Raw genomic sequence first — 18,085 nt, forward strand, 5'->3', positions numbered from 1 at the left:
AGGATGCCCTGAAGTAGACAAACATGTGATTGTCTTGAAAAATGCCTTCAGAGGCTGTAATAAGTTTCATGTCAGTGTGACCACTGAATGAGACACATCTGCTCATCTTTACTGACTCATCCGGCCTTCTCTCCCGTCAAAAAGGTGGAACCCTATAGGCTATGTAGCATGGCTAATAAGTGATAAAAGCTTAATTATCAATTAACATCAACTTTCAAAAGATTCTTCATCATTCTTGACAATGCCATCATAACTCAAATGAACGCACCTTGTGTTTCTGCATAACCCCCAGGGTCCACTTCTCTGTACCTCCTAGGCAGTGAACTCACAACTTGGCAGGAGTGGGATTTGAACCCACTGGCACTCACAGAGGCTTTTGGCCCCTGCACTCACCCCTACACCAACAGTCCTGGTCACATTTAGGAAACTTTGATGCTCCTATTTAACCTTGAGCATGTGAGTTAAACTTTAAAACTCTTTTAAATGCTATTTCCACATCTGGGCTTGAACACACAACCTTTAAGTGCAGTGCAGGCTTGTGTCAGCAGCTCTTCTGATGTGCCACCTCTACACACATAAACAAATGCTTTATTTGTTGTATTTAACCTTGAGATTGCTACCCAACCCTGAACTAAAGCACAAGACTCAATCCCAGGACTGGACCCCACAACCTACAACTACCGTTTAAAGACAGCAGCTCTATTTCACCACACACTAATGGTGCTTTCTTTTCTCATACTAGACCTTGAGATTGCTAAATTATCCTCAAAACATGCCTGAAACCAAAGCCTCCGTCTGAGAGAGCAGGTTTTGAACCATGGATCTTCTACACTTCTGCCTTCCTCTTATCTCCCTGCACTGTTCAACCACACAGATGTTGAGGATTTAATTCTGGACTTTATTGTGTCACTACACACTTATTGACTTTTCATTTCCCATACTTAACCTTGAGATTGGTACTCAAACTTCAAAACTGCTTCAAAGCACAAGACTCAAACCCACAACCGTAAAAACCTTCATTTTTCATATTTGACCTAGAGATTAAGGGTTAAACTCTTTCAAAGCATAAAGCATGGTTTCATGAAGGGGCTTGAACTTACAAACCCAGACAGGAGGTTTGAGTCTGGAGCCCTTCAGCCGGTCCATTGTGTTATTCAGTCACATGCTTCACAATCTCTGTGTTTCTCCTATTAGACCATGGGATTCATAACAAAACCTCAAACAAGTTCTCAGTTTGAACCCTCCTTCCACCAAGCATTTTGAACAATGTTGATGAATGAAATGACTTGTTTCTGAATCGCTTTGTTACTGCTTTTTATTTAGCTTTTAGTGCTAAAAATAGAGCTTTATTAGCACTATTTTCTTGCCATGACCTTTTTTTCGCTTAATACTACTTGCCATGTCAAAGTCATCGTATGTTCTGGGAGCGAAGTTACACTTTACGTTAGTTCAGTGACACAATGTTTTATGTCATTCATCCTAGTGTAGTGGGTAAAAATGACCAGATCCCATTTGTATCCGATTGAAGAAAAGGTGATTATTGTAATTATGATCTGGTTGTAAAGTTTAGAGATCAAAGTGAATGAGTAGCAATGATTGAGCTTTCAAGCTCTGTCTCAGGGGCATTATGACGTCTTATGACTGTTTTAGGAAGAGCCACTTGATAAAAAAATATTTTTGAAAAAAAAAGTGTTGCAGGGTCAAAGAATTAACATTTATATGTCAAAAATGTTTGTTTTTTTTAACTCAAAATATGTAAGGTCGAAAAATATTTTAAAATACACTAGTCAAAAAAAGTAGAAAAATGTCATGGAAACAAATAAAAGTAAATAAATATAAGGTCGAAAAATGTCATTGAAAAAAAGGTGTAAAGATGTCATCGTCAAGACCAGGCAAATACACAGTGGACATGACACCCCAAACGACCCGGAACCACTACGGGTTCACTTTAAGGACGGAGAGAAACTAAACCAAAACACACCATGTGGGTTCAGCTCCCACTAGAAGAAGAACAGAATAGCCTTAAGCTAATGTTAGCCCACTTAGTCTCTGTGATCATTCATTTAATTATTCGTGATCATTAATTTAATTATTCGTAACTATTTTTCACATGTGTACTCAAGCATGTTTATGAATGAGATAGTAAAGATTGTCAACAATATTATTTATTTAGATATTCCAGTATGCTTTAGCTTTATCTTTGCACAAAGACGACGTCATTTGACGGACACGTTACATTTAAAGGGAACAGTTCGATGCCCCTCTGACAAAAGCAGACGTACACTGACATGTCAAGCATTTTGGGGTCTTTGATTAGGTAGAAAAAGAGTACCAAATTTTCTTATGCTGTACTTTAAACACTAATGAAAAAAGCACCAAAGGTAACTGTACATGTGTAACTTGACTTTTTGGCCATGACATTTGAGCTTTTTTCACTTTTCCATGACATGTTCTTACATACTGACGTTTTTTCCCCCCCACCATTTAAACCATTCTGTCAAGTGAAAACACATTAAATCCTCTCCTGGGGATTAACGTGGCCCCCTGGTGATCAGGAGGAGAAGTTTTTTCACAGCTTCTTCTCCTTAAACAGCTTCTTCCAGGCCGGCTGGATGTGCTCGTAGATTTTCTCTATCTGAAACCCACAAAAAGTCCCCGATGTTTAATCTGTTTCAGGCAAGTGTGGAGCCGGTAAAGATCCATGTGGAACCACCTGCTGAGACTTCTTCACCCCGTATCTGAGGAGCGTGGCCTGGTGCTCGCTGTTGTGAAACAGGATGTCGAAGGTGAGCTGGCGCCCAATCAGCTCGTCAATGTCGGGCTTCACGGCGCTGTAGAAGTCTCGGGCCGACAGCGAGTCGTCCAGCATGTTGCTGACCTGCGGCGCAAACCGAGGCTCGTCACGCCCTTCACAATCAAGCACCGGTTCGCCGTCACCAGGCTCAGCCGCTCACCTTGTACTTGGTCCCCAGCAGCGCCAGCGGATCCAGCTTGACCTCTGACCTCAGGGCTCGGCCAAAGAGCAGCAGCTTGGAGTCTGAATCTGACCGACAAATTATTTTCAATAACAACAAAAAGGTGACTGTGCATCTGTAGCTTGACAAAATAAAAAAAGACAACTTATCTGAAAGTTTTTTTTTAATGCTAAAAAGCTTACAATCTGCACCTCTGAAAATGACAGTAATTTTTGTTATAATAACATATATACGTCTGAGCATTCGCCCCTGAGCACAGACCTCGACACGTCAGGTGGGCGACGTAGGGAACGCCGTCCCTCTCGCCGTAGTACACGGCGAAGTGGGAGAAGTACTTGTTCCTGGGGTACTCCACGATGTCGCCTGGGAACAGCTGGGGGTGCGAGTGTGTCTGCACACAGGCACGAGGTTAGAGAGCAGCGACCTTTGGGACCTCGCTTTGTCACAATTTTAAATGTAACTTCAAGTATTAAAATATAAACATAGAAACTTATATAAACAGTTGTTTTTTTATATTATATTACATACTAAACGTATTTTAGTACTTTACAATATATATATATATATATAACGTACTTACCAGGCCCATGGATGGTGTTTGCTGGAGCTTCTCTTCAGTCCCTTATGAAACAAAGACCCCCCCCATCCCACACACACACACACACAGCTTTGCATACACACACCCAGGCCGGTCACAGTCTCTGCCCCCCCCTCCCCGAGGCAGCTGCTTCCTCAACACAGAGCAGCAAAAGAGGAAGTGGCTCTTGGCACGCCCTGTCCTGATGCTAAGCTAGGCTAACGCCAGCTTGCGCATGCGAGACAACTCTTTGTAGTCTGATCAATTCAGAGTTTGAAATTAGTTTTATAACTGCATCAAACTAATAATACAAATTTGGACCACGTTTGACATTTCACAGTTTATTAAACTAAAAATTATTTCACGACTCTTTTGTTCATGTCCCTGAATTGTTGATTTCAGAGGTAAACATCCTCTCCGAAAGGCTTGCAGATAAAATTATATGAATGTGTATTTATATTATACAAAGACATGGGATTCCTGCCGTTATGCTCTGAGAGAACAGCAGAGTGCATTTACGTTTACATTGACGTTGGATTCTGGAGTTATCACAGCAAAGATTCATTTGACATTTTAAATTCTGCATATTGTTGAAAGTATGAAGATTACAGGAAAAAATAAATAATCAATAAACAAGAGTTGTAATGCTGAGACGCCACAATATTTTACATTTAAAAAATAATAAAATCCTAATTTAAAGGCCATGTACACTGCATTTTATTACAATTATTTCAGATTTATCCTAAAACAACATCCACTCAAACTTCTGGTTTTCTGTATTTTCTCCATTATCCCAGAAGAGACGGAAATAAAAAGCTGCACAGGAGCCTCCTTAAGACAAACATCTGCTGGATTAAAGAAAACAAACAGAGCTCAAATTGAAGCGCGTCAAACAATCATCCAAATATAGATTATCTCTCCAAAGAAACACAAAAACCAGCAGGTAGAAAAGGTCACATGGTGATAGATGAGACGTCTGTGCACAGGAGAGTCCTTTACTGATTGTGTGTGTGTATATGCAGCGCACACACCCCCCCCCTTTAAGAATAAAGTCTGTGCAGTGTTAGTTGTTGAGTCTGTCAAAGGCACCGGAGTTTGTCTCCACCTGGACCTGGAGGTGCACTAGTGTTGAAAATACACACACACACACACACACACACACACACACACACACACTCACACACTCTAGCTGTGCTCCTCACTGGGCCCCCCCTGCGCGTCTCTGCTCCAGCTGAGGCCGTTGATGGGGGCGTGTTTGTCCCAGCTGTCCGTGTCGTGTCCGTGCTTCCTCTGGTGGCGCTTGTAGTTGTCCCAGTGGCCGGTGGTGTAGTTGCACTCGGCGCAGGCGTACGGCTTCTCGCCCGTGTGCCGCAGCATGTGCCTCTTCAGGTTCATGCTCTGGTTGCAGGAGTAGCCGCAGACGCCACAGTGGAAGGGCTTGGCGCCCGAGTGGATGCGCTCGTGGCGCCGTAGGTTGGCCAGGTTCCCGCACGCGTAGCTGCAGGAGGGGCACTGGTAAGGTTTCTCTCCAGTGTGCACGCGCAGGTGGCGCTTCAGGTTGTCGAGGTGCGAGGAGGTGTAAGGGCATTGTGGGCAGCTGTGGGGTTTCTCCTCAGAGTGGGTGTGGGCGTGGCGGGCCAGGTGGTTGGGATAGTGGGACAGGAAGGGGCAGTGGGGGCAGCGGTACAGCTTGGCGCCACGCCGCCCCCGACGGGAGCCCCGAGGTGAGGACAGGTCACGAGGGGACCCGGATCCATCTTTGGAGGGCAGCGAGCAGCGCCGACACACCTGAGGGGGAGCGCGGAGCAAACAAGGGAACAGTCAGTAGAAGCTGTGAAAACTGATATTATCAGCAGGTCCTTGAACACATCACACAGAGAGCTCCATCAGACAAAAAGCCCCAAAAATGTTTGAGAGCTTTGGTCCTGTGACAGTAAATCAGTGGAGCTGTGGCTGCGAGGGAACGTACCTGTCCCGCTTCCCCGTCACCCTCCCCCTTGTCCCCCTCCAGGTCGTCTTCCTCCAGGGTGAGGCCACACATGCGGCAGCAGAGGGGGAAGAGGAGGACAGGGAGCGGGGCAGAAGGGGAGCCGAGGCCCCCCAGGGTCTGGAAGTACCCAGAGTCCTGGGACACCCGCAGGGTCAGGTCTGACACCACTGAGGGGGGAGGAGAGAGGAACATTAGAAAAACTCTCAAGAGGACACACAGAGGACAGATGAGGACACTTGTGTGTAGCTCTGGGCAGTAGAAAAGAGGAGGTTTAACGCTCCTCTCAATAAGCACTAAACCAGGAAGAACTTCTCTTCCTCATTTTCTACCTCTCAGTTTATAAGCGTTAGTTCCTTTTTTCCGCTCGATGAACTTACATCTTAAAGCTGATTATTTTGGTTACAAGACATTTTAAAATTCTTGATATAATTAATCATAGATTAACTGTGGTTTTACATGCAAAAATATGAAAACGGGCGTCACCTTCTCCGCTCGCAGCGCTTCCTTTTTTCCTCCTCCCCCGGCGCTTTTCCTTCTCCCTCCTTTCCCGCGGCCTCTCCTGCGCGTGCATGCGCTGGTGTCTGCGCAGGTTTCCCAGGGAGCTGCAGGCGTAGCTGCACTGGGGGCAGCGGTAGGGTTTCTCCCCGGTGTGGGTGCGGGCGTGGCGCTGCAGGTTGACGAGCTGGGTGGAGGCGTAGGGGCAGGCGGGGCAGCGGTACGGCTTGTGGCCGTCGTGCGTCCTCATGTGGCGCTTCAGGTGGTTGGAGTACCGCGAGGTGAAGGCGCACAGCGAGCAAGAGAACACCTTGGGGGGGGCGTCCTCGTCACCGTCCTTCCCGTCGGCCTCCGCAGAACCCTCCGCCTGGGGCGAGGCTTCGTGCTGGAGGCCCTTCTCACAGGTGAGACAGTAGAGCTCCGCCCCCAGGTCCAGGCCCACACCTGAAACAACACCTTAAATCAGCCACTCGTATGACTAAACCACAGAAGAAGAACTAGCTGTTCATCAGGGTTTTCCAGGTTAACAGCGCATCAGGGGTGAAGGTTACCCAGGTCTAGACCTGCTCCCAGAGCCGGGTCTCCCAGGAGTCCACCACATCCTTTACAGGACAGGAAGGCTGGGAAGGCGGAGCCTGTTGGTGCTGAAGGTTCGTCGTCAACACTCAGAGAGAACACCGTCAAACCTGAAGAAGAAGAAGTCTTATAACTAGTCTGAAGTAACATACTAAAACACTTTTGATATTGTTTCATTTTATCAGTCATCATCGCAGTGACGAGGCAGCGTTTGTGTCTTTACGTTTGCGGGCCACTGACCTGAGTCTCGATCAAGGCCCATGATCTCAGAGTCTCCAAACTCCAGCTCGCCGCTCAGCAGGAAGTCGCTGTCCAGGACCAGGCAGCCCGGGTCGCACAGCACCGCCCCGTCCTCCGTCTCCACTGGAACACACGTGTCGGGTACATTCATAAAACCTATGATTACAACTGCTTTACACAGCATATTAAATAAAAGGGAGCTTTGACTGCACAACAAAAATGATTTTTTAATATTTCATGGGACATTTAAAAAAAAAAAAACTGAAGCTCAGAGGACTGATTAGTTAATGTTAGGTAAAAGCATAAAGGGTAAAAAAAAACAATAAATCCAGTGAGGATGATATAAGAGGAGGAGGAAGAAGAGGGGCAGGAAAAGGAGCCAGCGGAATCGATATGAAACGTTTTGCAAGTTCCTTTATCTAAAAATCAAACACAACTCATTTGAATACGAGGATGCAAAAACTCCTTTAAATTCCAGCACTGATGTCACAAACTTCTGAATACAGATTCTCTGATGCCTGAGGACACACACACACACACACACACAAAAGGTGACACGAGGGCACACACACACGTGAAAGAGAAAGATCACAATGATCGAGAAGTCCAACAGGAAGCGCCAAAATAAAGAAAGGAAGAACGACGGGAAGGAGAGTGAGGTCAAAAGAGGAAGTGGAGACAGGAAGCAGAAAGGAGAGGAAGAGAGGAAGTGGAGGGTTGGACCCAGCCCCAGCATTCAGGAAATGATAACACACAAACACATATCGTTAAAGAGAAGACGCGTCTTCAACAACCTTCCTCTCTGACATGAGGAAGCTTGTTGTGTCAACACGTCAGACCAGTTGGGCAACATTTCATGTGTCCATTTCCTCCTTTTACCCCGGGTTAACCCAATAAATACCATCTACAATTAGGTTAATACAACAGTTAAAGCACCAGCGCTGACTCAAACATCTGTAGGACAACAGTGAAAGCACTAGAAACAGACCCAAACATCTGTAGGACAACAGTGAAAGCACTAGAAACAGACCCAAACATCTGTAGGACAACAGTGAAAGCACCTGAGTTGACTCAAACATCTGTTAAGACAACAACCATTTAAACTCACATTTCACCGGCTGGGGGTTGGATTGTTTCCTGCGAGGCATCTCGGCCTCTTGTCGTCCCGGGTCCCGGTGTGGTGGTCCGCCCGTCCGTCCGCCAGCCAGCCAACTAACTGCATGTCATCATCATCATCATCTTCTTCTTCCTCTTCCTCTGGCGGACAGCAGCAGCGGTGTCATCGCTACCAACTACCGCCTGGAACCAAGCGTGTCCACCGACACCAACACCGATTAAAGGCCGCTTCCTAAGCGCAAACTTTTAAGAAATGTGTGTTCTTGGTTTTGTATTGGTTGGCTAAGTGACACTAAACACACTTTAAAGTCGCTTGGAGTAAGTACGTCTCGTTGTTCCGCAGTAAATAGACGTAGCCATCTTGTTAGCCACCTAGCATCCAAGTCGACTTCGACATTCCCAATTAACCATTTAAACATCAAACTTCGGATAAAAACTACATATTGAGATATCACTTCGCTCTTAAACAAACCTGTGGTTACGTCGCAAAAAATACCGCGGTCGTTACAACGCTGCAAACTGGTTAATAAATGAGTCTTTTGTTGCCAAACGCGCACCGCTCACTGCTGAGAGGGACGCCGGGTCTCTGGGTGACGTCACTGACAGGAGTAGAGGATTGTGGGATTTGTAGTCCTGGTTTTGGGTCTCGGTGACAACACGTGTCACATAAAAAAAACAGACAGATTTAGGTTTTAAAAATGTAATGATCTACTTTATATTGTATTTGATAAAATAAAACTAATATTCATCCTGCATTATTAGTACTACTGTGAACAATATATAACAATAAACAATTCATGTATTGATTATGTGATGGGTAATACTCCAGCCCAAAACTGAAGCTGAATGGCACATTTATTAAAAGCTAAAATATTTATAGTCAAATATGTGGTTATTCTAAGACAGATGGTACTATACGTATCGCTGTGCATATCCCCCTGGTCTTGGACCTATTTTTCATCATTTATTTTTCCAAGTTATGTGGATATTTTTAAATGAAAGTTGTTTAATTTAATAAGCATTCTGATAGTTATGATTTCTCTCCATCTAGTATCGTCAGATGGGTATAATGCCTGTTTATAAAAATACCATCAGTCATGTATTTTAAATATTTCAACGTGGAGTATGTCAGCTTATTACAATCTCATATTTACTCTGTCTGGTTTAATTATCATGAACGTTTACATTACATTACAGGTTGGTGTACCACTAGGCTCTTTCCAGGGCCTACTGCCACTAGAGATCGTCATATTCAAGCACAAAAACACGAAAGAACCAACAGACAGTATTCAGGGCTCTCATCACGCGTCCATCAGGGCCTCAAACTCATCGATCCTCTGTCGGGTGTTTCCTCTGCGGATCTTCCTGAAGGACACGGTTTGGTACTTGGAGGACTGATGGCTGCCGTTCTTCTTCCCGTCCGTCTCGCTGTTTGTGTCGAGAGAGTTCGGACTTCTCAGGTCTTTGTCCTCCTTTCCGGTGGCGGACGAGTTCACGGTCGGACTCGCATCTTTGCTTCCTCTCTGCGACTCGCCGGCGGCGTCCATCGGCGACGCCTTCGCCTCCGACCTGCAACCTGGCGGAAATGTTAGAGGTCAAAGGTTGAATACGAGGGGATTTACTTTCTTTTTTCTTCATGTGAGCTTTGGGGACATTTTCAGACTTGTCATATTCCAGTTACCTGTGTGTGGCTCAGGTGTCGTGTCCTGGGGGTCACCTGCAGGTTCTCCTTCATGTCCAGAGACAGGAAGTGATGTCAGCGGCGTTGCGTCAAGTCGCTCATCCAAACTCCTTCTCTCCTCCTCCCTCAGGTCCAGACAGGCGTCCACAGACTTTGTGTCCGTCACATTCTGCCGTCCCTCCGTCTCTTTGTCTCCGCTCGCTGCTGTTGGAGGACGGTCATTGTTGAGGGCTTTGGCAGCGGCTGAGCTCTGCTCTTCTTCTGTGGTTTCTCTGCAGGGTTCTTTTCCTGCGGTATGACTCAGCATTTTTGCACATTCAGAGGCAGGTGGAGGCGCTGAGGCAGATGATTTCTGGGAATCTGGTGGATCGATCTGGTGTTCTGGCTCGTATTTGGGTTCCACAGTCTCTTCTTCTTCTTCTTCATGTTCTACTTGGTGTTCCAAGGTCTCCGTCTCTTCTTCTTTGAACACAGTCTGTAGTTCTTCTTCTTCTTTCTCCATCTTCTTATTTCCCGTATCTGGCATCTCTTTTTCTTCTTCTACATTTTCGACTTTCTCTCCTAAGGCCTCCATCTTTTCTTCTTCTTCTTCTTCTTCTACATTTTCCAAAATGTCTCCTTGGGCGTCCATCTTATCTTTTTCTACATTTTCTACATTGTGTCCTAAGGCCTCCATCTTTTCTTCTTCTACATTTTCCAAAATGTCTCCTAGGCTGTCTATCTTTTCGTCTTCTACATTTTCTACCTTGTCTCCCAAGGCCTCCATCTTTTCTTCTACTTCTTCTTCTACATTCTCCAAATGGTCTCTTAAGGCCTCCATCTTTTCTTCTTCTACATTTTCTACCTTGTCTCCCAATGCCTCCATCATTTCTTCTTCTTCATTATTTTCCAAATTGTCTCCTAAGGCCTCCATCTTTTTTTCTTCTACTTTTTCTACCTGATCTCCCAAGGCCTCCATCTTTTCTTCGTCTTCTACAGTTTCCAAATGGTCTCCTATGGTCTTTATTTCTTTTTCTACATTTTCTACCTTCGCTCTGAAGGCCTTCGTCTTTCTTTCATGTCCTTTTTTCTCAAACCCCCCTTCATTTCTTCCTTCTTCTCCCTCTTCTTTCTTTGCTGGGTCCTCCTCTCTTTCCTCCATCCCTTCATCACTCTGTTCTTCAGCCTCTTCATCATCGCTGACCTCATCTCCTCCATGTATCCATCCATCCCCCATAATCGCCTCCTCCTCCTCTTCCTCCCGAGCCTCTATTTCTTCCCTGGGCGCCTTTTCTTCTTCTTCCACTTCTTCATCCTGTCTTTCTGTCTCTTCCTCCTCAACTGTTGACATGAGTTTGTGCTCATCCTCATCCTCCTCTTTTAAACTGCCTACATCTGCCTCCTTCTCCTCCCCTTCCTCCTCAAACGTATCCTCTTCCCTTCCTCCTTCCTCTGCCTCGATGTGAGTCTTTTCTTCATCAATTTCATCTCTTTTCTCTTTGTCCACCTCCTTTTCTAACACCCGCCTTTCCTCTCTTCCCTCTCTCTCCTCCTCCACCTCCCCCTTTCCTACCCTTTCTTCCACTTTTTCTCTCACTTCTACAGGCTTTTCCATTTCATCATCTTCATCATCTTTCTCCTCTTCTTCTTCTTCCTTTCCCACCTCATCTCCTTCGCGTCCCTCCATCGTCACCTCCCCGCTCTGCGATTCCTCTTCTGCCCCCTCCGCCTCTTTGCCGTCCTTCTCCCCCGACATGGAGTCCTCCAGAGACAGGAGGTCCCCAAACAGCCCGACGGCCTGAATGACCCGAGCCACGATGGAGTCCTCCTCCAGGTCCAGATGGTCCAGCACCTCCTCGGCGGTCCACCAGCTCGCCATGACGCAGGGAAGCGGAGAGCAGGAGGTCCGGCGTTGTGAAGGATTGAATTGAGGAATGAGGAGCTGGCGTCGGTCCGCTGACCCGGAGGCCTCGTTTCCAGCCTAATACTTTAATCTTGCTCCTTCTCCCGCGTCACTTCTACAGGACGGACGTTCTGTGTTTGCAGCCCGGCTCCACCTGAAAAAACACACAATCAATCAAGTAATTCACTAGTGTCATGCTGAGCGACTCTCTGGAGAACATCTTGTTCTTCTTATTAAACTACATTTGTTTGACTGGTATCAGGAATTAAAGGCCATTCACACGAGATGCATCTTTATCAGCTGTTACCGCATTGAATAGTCAATAATCATGATATAGTAATATATTATAATGGTTCATCAAGCATCATTTAATGATGGTACTTTTAGATATTAGATCCTTTACTGTACTGAGAGATTGTTCCTTTTATTTTGGAACAACCAGATCAAAAATACTCCATCTTAAAGTGTTTTCCACCCTTTTTAAACTCCCATTTAACGCTGATGTTGCGTGTTTGTAAATGTCTCATAATGTCCCCGTTGCCACAGCGTTGATCCCTCAGTGGAATGTAAAGCTGCTCAACACGCTTACAGCCTCACATGAACTCACATTGTGTCGCCGGATCCCCAATAAACAAGGCCTTGTTGTTTGAGAGAGAGACAATAAATAATAAATATGTGTTTTTTCGTCTATTCGGGAATCTGAAACCAAGCCGAAGCTCTTCCCTGAAGTGTCCCATAGATGGTGGTAAAACCTCGTAATGGGTGAACAGCGCTCTTCTCAAATATGAAAAGATGTCTTTTATAATCGACAAAATCAGCAGAATTAAGAGTCACTGATTCTTCCAGGAAATCCTCCACTTGTCTTGTTACACAAGATAAAAATGACAAAAATAAGATGTCATACGTAAGCACGAACAACAGGCCTATTGATCAATGCGTAGACCGTTTATAATTATTATACATAGTTTAATCTATTAAAACAAACACAATAATGATACAAAAATGTAGTTATTAAATAAATAATAACAAACAATAATATATTTTATCATTCATTTATTAATTAATTGAAACAAAAATGATACAAGAATCATCAGAATAATAGTTATTATGAATAAATCATTGTTACTATTCCTATTTTTTACTATCGTGATTACTATTTTGGATCAGTTGTTTCTTAATGTGTATCCCTTTAATCCTATGTTAAATAAAAAATTATTAAAAAAATCTAAATCAGATCAACAGCCCAAATGTTGTAATATATCTGAGCATTGATTACATAACACTGAAACAAATGATAGCTTGTTTTCCGGAGTTTTTGTTTCCATGTCATCATTTATGAAAATATGTATTAAATGTGTTTTACATTCAGTTTTAACGGTAGTGCAAACAATAAAATAAACCACGTGTGACTCTACGTTTTGATGCAAAAGTGCATATTTTCCTGTTTAAAGTTAAAAGTGTTTCCAATCGATTTTCCCTTTTTTTCAAGGTGTCGTTCCTCAGGTTCAAAGTCTGTGAACCTCTAGGACTCCTTCCTGCTCTGTGACCTCGCCTCCTGCTGCGCCCTCCACGCCTCCAGCACCTCGTCGCCCTCGGCCTCGGCGGCGGCCCGAGCTCGGATCCTCTGCCTGGTTTGGGCGATGAAGGTGGCGATGTCATCCTCCTCCTCCTCCGCCTCGTGGCCGGCTTCCTGCCTCCTGCTCCCCCTCCCGTCCGGCGTGTACCCGAGGCCTCCGCCCGGCGGAAGCTCACGGAGCTGTGATCTGTACGAGGAGGACGCGCCCTCCTCCTCCTCCTCCTCGGGGGCGTAGGACGCCCGGCGGCTGGAGAAGTCGAATTCGGAGGCAGAGGCGTCGAGGTCGTCATAAGGATCCACGGCGGCGTCGGCCTCGCCTCCGGGCGCCGCTTTCCTCGGAGGAGGCCGCACGCTCGACAGCCACTCGTCGACGCTGGTGTTGGTATCTCGCTCCAGAGACGGGTTGAGGTTCAGGCGCCCAGAGAGGCCGAAGCTCCTCGCGGGTTTCTCCTTTCTCTTTGCTTCCTCCAGAAACTCCTCCTCTTTCTTCTTTCTCTCCTCCTCCTCCTCCTCCTCGCCGACCTCCTCCTTGGGTTTCTTCTTCTTGTACAGCGTGCTGCGCTTGTTGTCCTCCAGGATCTTCTTCTTCTCGTAGGCGGCCATCTTGCCCCTCATCTCAGACTTGATCTCCTTGTCCATGGCGTCCAGTTTGCCCATGTCCACCTGGTCTTGGAAGAGGCTGTACAGAGGGACGCTGGTGGTGGTGATCTTGTTCCTCCTGGATCCCGGAGCGGAGCTTCTCCCCGTGAGAGCAGAGAAGGCGCTCGACCCGCCGCCGGAGAGGACGGAGGCCGCCCCGCGCCTCCCCGGCGACAGCGCGCTGGAATAGGAGGCGCCGCTCAGCAGGGAGGCTTTGTCGTCGTCCACGCCGCGCCCCGAAATCAGGGCGCCGAAGCTGAGCTCCGACCCGGCGCGCGACGGAGGCGGCAGGCTCATCTCGCTCTGCTTCTGCCGGATGGTTTCAGACACGACGTTGGCGATCCAGTTCTGGATGCTGGCCAGATTGACCATGGGTTCTCCTGCGGGGCCCGGCGCCGCGGCAGCCGGGAGGATGGGAGGGACCGGCGCGACGGCGTTCGCCGACCTGGCGCTGCGCGGCTGTGACACGGAGGAGATGGCGGACGAGCGGCCGCTGAGCACGGACACGTTGTCGTCGTTGGCGACGCTCGGCGGGCCCGCGACCCCGGCTCCGGCCCAGAAGGCGGAGAGCGGGATGGTGCCGCCGCTGACGCTGCTCCCGTCGTCCCAGCCGGACATGGACTGGCTCTCCTCCAGAGTCTTCTTGGAGCGCTCCAGGATCTCCTCGCGTCTCTGCCTCCGCTTGACGGTCGCGGAGTCCTCGCCCCGACTCATCTCCACGATCTCCTCCGTGTTCTCCTCCCCGAGGCGCCTCTGCTGCCTCAGCTTCCACGTCTGATAGGCCGTCAGGTTGACGTCCTGGTGGGACGGCGCCGCGGCGTCTCCCTCGCCGCCCCCCCGCTCCCCGTCGCCCTTCTCTCCGTCCTCTCGGTCCTTCTTGTTCCAGCCGAACTGGATCCTCTTGACGCGCCAGCGCTCCAAAGGCGTCATCTTCTCCTTGTTCCTTTGGCAGAAGTTGTACATGGAGCTGGTGTCGGAGATGAGGCTCTCCACCTCCTCGTCGATCTTCCTCCCTCCTCCTCCACCTTCGGTGGAGGCGCTCTCGCTGCCGTCCTCGTCCTCTTTCCTGCGGTAGCGAGCAGCGGCCTGTTCCTCGATTTCCCTCAGCCGCTGTCTCCACAGATCGGAGTAACTCGTGCAGCTGGAGGTGGACCTCGCGTCCGAGGCCGGGCGCCTGCCGCGGCGCCTCAACCGCTCCTTCACGGCGCGCACGTCCTCGCTGGTGACGCTCTCCACGTCCGCGGGGGACGTCTTCGCCGGCCGGCCCTCGCCGAGGGACTCCGCGTCCTCCCCGTCCTCCCCGTCGCTGTTCAGCTGGGCCTCCCACCAGTCGTCGTCCTTGTACTTCTCGTTCCTCCTCTGCCACTCGCGGATCATGCAGTCGAGGCCGTCCTCGTCCTCTTCGCCCTCCGTCTCCGGCAGGACGATCTCCTCCTCGATCGCCCCCTGGTCGGCCGGCCCGTTGGGCGCGGCGGTCGATCCGCCGCGGAGCGCGGCCGCCGCCGCGGAGGAGGCGACGCTGCTCATCACGCTGGCTCCGTCCTCCTCCTCCTCCATCACGATGGAGTGCGCCTTCACGCCGACCATGCTCTGCTCTTCCTCTCTGTCCGTGTCTTCGTCGTCCTCGTCTTCGCCGAAGATGCGCGCGCGGCCGCGTGCGTCGATGACGGAGCACTGGCTGAGAGTCTCGTCGTCGTCGTCGCGCTCCTCCATCAGGTTCTCGTTGAGGTTACGCAGCTGCTTCAGGAAGCCCTCGTTGGGGTGGATGGCGCGCTTTTTCCTCATTGAGGTCAGCGCCTCCATGATGGACATGTGCTGGAAGATCATCAGGTAGGACGCCACCAGGACGGCGGAGCGGCTGACGCCCATCATGGACACGACCAGCACCTTTCCTGCACGGACACAAGTCGGGAGTAGAGCTTCTCAAACAAATGAATGAGCTGATGGATGGAGACCTCTTCGTGGAACAGATGATGGTCCCATGGGTGGAAACCTGAAGAAGCTCCTCTCACCTTTGTGCGTCAGCAGAGCGTCGTCCAAGAACTCGGCGGTGGGCCGGAAGTGCGGCGCGATGTCGGAGTCGGGGAAGTCGTCCACCTTGATGCCCATGTAGCGGAGGCTCATGCCGGCGTAGAAGGACTCGCCCGTGTAGACCCCCGTGCCGTGGGCCGCGTTGAGGATGTGGGTGACGCCCATTCGCTTCAGGCGAGCCTTGTTCACCGCCACGGACCTGGAAGGAGATGAAAAATCCCCATGAACCTCCTGCGCTGCCTCCAGCCGCTGGAGCGGGTTCCTCCAGGGGGAGCCGTCGGAGGACTCACTTCTCGCCGATGAAGACGTTGGGCCACACCTCGTCCACGGGGTTGAGGGGGGCCTCCACGCGGTCCTGCAGCAGCGACCTCTGGATGTCCAGCACACACGGCGTGTTGTAGGGGCTGCGGTCGTCGATCATGTCCCTGACGCGGTTGTACAGGTCCTCCACCATCAGCTGGTCGGCCGACTCCAGCATGGACTCGGAGACGGACTCGGCCTGCACCCTGCGGGGCGGCAGCTCTGAGGAGGGACATGGACCGAATACGCTGACCTTTGACCTTCCATGAAAGCTCAAAGGGGGATTAAATAGTCATAACGATAATAACAATAATCCTTCGCAGATTTCGACCCCTTTTTGATTCATTCGAGACTACACTCGATTTCGTGAGATTAGGAGAGAACTGGGGCGACAGTAACGCACGGATCGACCAATCAGAAAGGAGCTAGTGGCGGCACTCTGCACATGCTCAGTGGGCTTCTCCAAGAGCACAATCATTTCACCTCGCCACAAGATTTATAAGTATACAAGTACATTTTTGTTTAACTTTGGTAAATACTTTAGTTTTTGGGAACTTCAACGTATAACAACTGAACAGAAATATGCGTCGATGGGGGTTGTGAAGTCTCCACTGGAGATGTTAAAACTCGTCCTCCCCTGCCGATGAAGCACGCGGCGTCCATTAAAGCGACTAATGGCCCCGATCAGAGGCACCAAGGAGCCCGAGGCGAGGAGCCGCTGATTGAAGAGCGCTTCACTCAATTAGAAGCGGTGGACGTGGACTCAGAAATGAGAAATGATTTGGTGGAGGACGACCTGATGTGATCTGGTGACGGAAGCGGCGCTCCTCTCACCCTCGCTGATGATCTGCTTGGCAGCCATGGCCGAGGAGAGGTGGATGGGCTCCATGAAGATGCTGGCGGCGTCGGAGCCGGAGATCGTGGAGAACCTGGACTCTGAAGCCATGGAGAAACTGAGGGAGAGGAGCAGCTCATCACACAAAACGACACGTCCTCGGCACGATTCAATGAACTTCTCCAGGTGGCCTCCTCTCCTACCTGGGTGACGGACAGCGCAGGTAACGGGACTGGATCCCTCTGGCGCTCCTCCTCTCCTCCTCCTCCTCCTCCTTCTCCCCCCCAGGAACCGTCTGGTCCTGGTGCTCTCCGCTGTCATTGGTCGACGCCATCGCAACCAAGATGTATTCTAGATGTTTTCTACCATCAAATAAAAACAAACACTTCTTTAGAATATATATATAAATATATATATATATATATATATATATATATATATATATATATATATATATATATATATATATATATATATGACATGACATAATGATGCAGAGATGTGCTGACATAAAGAAACATTATAATTATAAACATCAAATATATATATATAAGGTTAGATCTAGAAAATAGTTTACATGTTTACAGGATTCATGCTAAGCTAAGCTAACCAGCTGCTGCATGCTCAGTAAGACATTGTTCATTTAAAGAGAAATGGATTTTCACAACAAGGCAATAACTGAAAAACAGCACCATGGTAGTATGGGAAGTATATTAAAAAGTAATAAATACAAGAAATAAGAAATAGAAACATTTTTTTAAAGTAAAAGTTGTAGTATAGTGCTGCTGGGAGCAATCTGGACCTCACTTAAAAGACAATAAAGTAGTATGCATAAAAACACTAAATAATCGTCATCCTCATATTATGTTTGTATCTGTTCACACACACACACACACACACTCACACACACACACACGAGGATCTATTTTTAAGGCAACAGCTGTCTGAAGGCCTCGAGGCCTCCGGAGAGAAAACACTTTAAACACCAAACAGCGAGAAGAAGCTCAGAGACCTGGAGGACGACTTTAAATGAAACACCACCATTCTGCCGCTGTGTGTGTGTGTGTGTGTGTGTGCGCGCGTGTGAGAGTGTGTGTGTTCTTACCTCGGCCGGTATGAAGCAACTCGTGTGGAGCCGGCGGTTCCAGAGTGACACAAACGTTAGAGTCCGC

The 18,085-nt window shown here is 48.4% G+C and overlaps 4 protein-coding genes across 4 annotated transcripts; all 4 read right to left on the reverse strand.

Annotated features, from left to right (window-relative positions):
- Positions 1–2,157: 2,157 nt before the first annotated feature.
- On the reverse strand, positions 2,158–3,612 carry plaat1l (phospholipase A and acyltransferase 1-like). Its single transcript, XM_037477513.2, has 5 exons — positions 3,556–3,612; positions 3,237–3,366; positions 2,955–3,043; positions 2,714–2,878; positions 2,158–2,635 (listed from the first exon to the last, which is right to left on the reverse strand). The coding sequence occupies exons 1-5, from the start codon at positions 3,562–3,564 to the stop codon at positions 2,570–2,572; spliced, it is 459 nt and encodes a 152-aa protein (XP_037333410.1). The 5' UTR covers positions 3,565–3,612; the 3' UTR covers positions 2,158–2,569.
- Positions 3,613–3,879: 267 nt separating this feature from the next.
- Positions 3,880–8,583, reverse strand: LOC119220445 (zinc finger protein 513-like). The gene is made up of 7 exons (XM_037476490.2): positions 8,442–8,583; positions 7,962–8,152; positions 6,854–6,976; positions 6,589–6,723; positions 6,026–6,481; positions 5,522–5,709; positions 3,880–5,340 (listed from the first exon to the last, which is right to left on the reverse strand). Exons 2-7 carry the CDS (start codon positions 7,999–8,001, stop codon positions 4,738–4,740), a joined length of 1,545 nt encoding a protein of 514 aa, XP_037332387.2. The 5' UTR covers positions 8,002–8,152; positions 8,442–8,583; the 3' UTR covers positions 3,880–4,737.
- Positions 8,584–8,911: 328 nt separating this feature from the next.
- On the reverse strand, positions 8,912–11,345 carry LOC119220137 (cilia- and flagella-associated protein 251-like). The gene is made up of 2 exons (XM_037475845.2): positions 9,651–11,345; positions 8,912–9,545 (listed from the first exon to the last, which is right to left on the reverse strand). The coding sequence occupies exons 1-2, from the start codon at positions 11,314–11,316 to the stop codon at positions 9,271–9,273; spliced, it is 1,941 nt and encodes a 646-aa protein (XP_037331742.2). The 5' UTR covers positions 11,317–11,345; the 3' UTR covers positions 8,912–9,270.
- A 1,221-nt stretch (positions 11,346–12,566) lies between these two features.
- Positions 12,567–18,085, reverse strand: dusp27 (dual specificity phosphatase 27). The gene is made up of 6 exons (XM_037475061.2): positions 18,019–18,085; positions 17,117–17,275; positions 16,913–17,031; positions 16,069–16,300; positions 15,760–15,977; positions 12,567–15,639 (listed from the first exon to the last, which is right to left on the reverse strand). The coding sequence occupies exons 2-6, from the start codon at positions 17,245–17,247 to the stop codon at positions 13,055–13,057; spliced, it is 3,285 nt and encodes a 1,094-aa protein (XP_037330958.2). The 5' UTR covers positions 17,248–17,275; positions 18,019–18,085; the 3' UTR covers positions 12,567–13,054.

Source organism: Pungitius pungitius, chromosome 3 (genome assembly GCF_949316345.1).
Source record: "Pungitius pungitius chromosome 3, fPunPun2.1, whole genome shotgun sequence".
NCBI lineage: Eukaryota > Metazoa > Chordata > Actinopteri > Perciformes > Gasterosteidae > Pungitius > Pungitius pungitius.

Bases quoted from the DNA above. Each gene is read 5' to 3' on its own strand.
- plaat1l (XM_037477513.2), bottom strand. The intron at 3,044-3,236 runs GTCTGTGCTCAG...TTTGTCGGTCAG, and splicing joins CGCCCACCTGACGTGTCGAG to ATTCAGACTCCAAGCTGCTG. The intron at 2,879-2,954 runs GTGAGCGGCTGA...TTTGCGCCGCAG, and splicing joins TGCTGGGGACCAAGTACAAG to GTCAGCAACATGCTGGACGA.
- LOC119220445 (XM_037476490.2), bottom strand. From the start codon at position 8,001: ATGCCTCGCAGGAAACAATCCAACCCCCAGCCGGTGAAAT. The intron at 6,482-6,588 runs GTAACCTTCACC...GTGTTGTTTCAG, and splicing joins GGGAGCAGGTCTAGACCTGG to GTGTGGGCCTGGACCTGGGG. The intron at 5,341-5,521 runs GTACGTTCCCTC...GCTCCCCCTCAG, and splicing joins GTGACGGGGAAGCGGGACAG to GTGTGTCGGCGCTGCTCGCT.
- LOC119220137 (XM_037475845.2), bottom strand. From the start codon at position 11,316: ATGGAGGGACGCGAAGGAGATGAGGTGGGAAAGGAAGAAGAAGAAGAG. The intron at 9,546-9,650 runs GTAACTGGAATA...CATTTCCGCCAG, and splicing joins GACACCTGAGCCACACACAG to GTTGCAGGTCGGAGGCGAAG.
- dusp27 (XM_037475061.2), bottom strand. From the start codon at position 17,247: ATGGCGTCGACCAATGACAGCGGAGAGCACCAGGACCAGACGGTTCCT. The intron at 16,301-16,912 runs GTGAGAGGAGCG...GTCCCTCCTCAG, and splicing joins CAAGCAGATCATCAGCGAGG to AGCTGCCGCCCCGCAGGGTG. The intron at 15,640-15,759 runs GTGAGAGGAGCT...GTGTCCGTGCAG, and splicing joins CGCTCTGCTGACGCACAAAG to GAAAGGTGCTGGTCGTGTCC.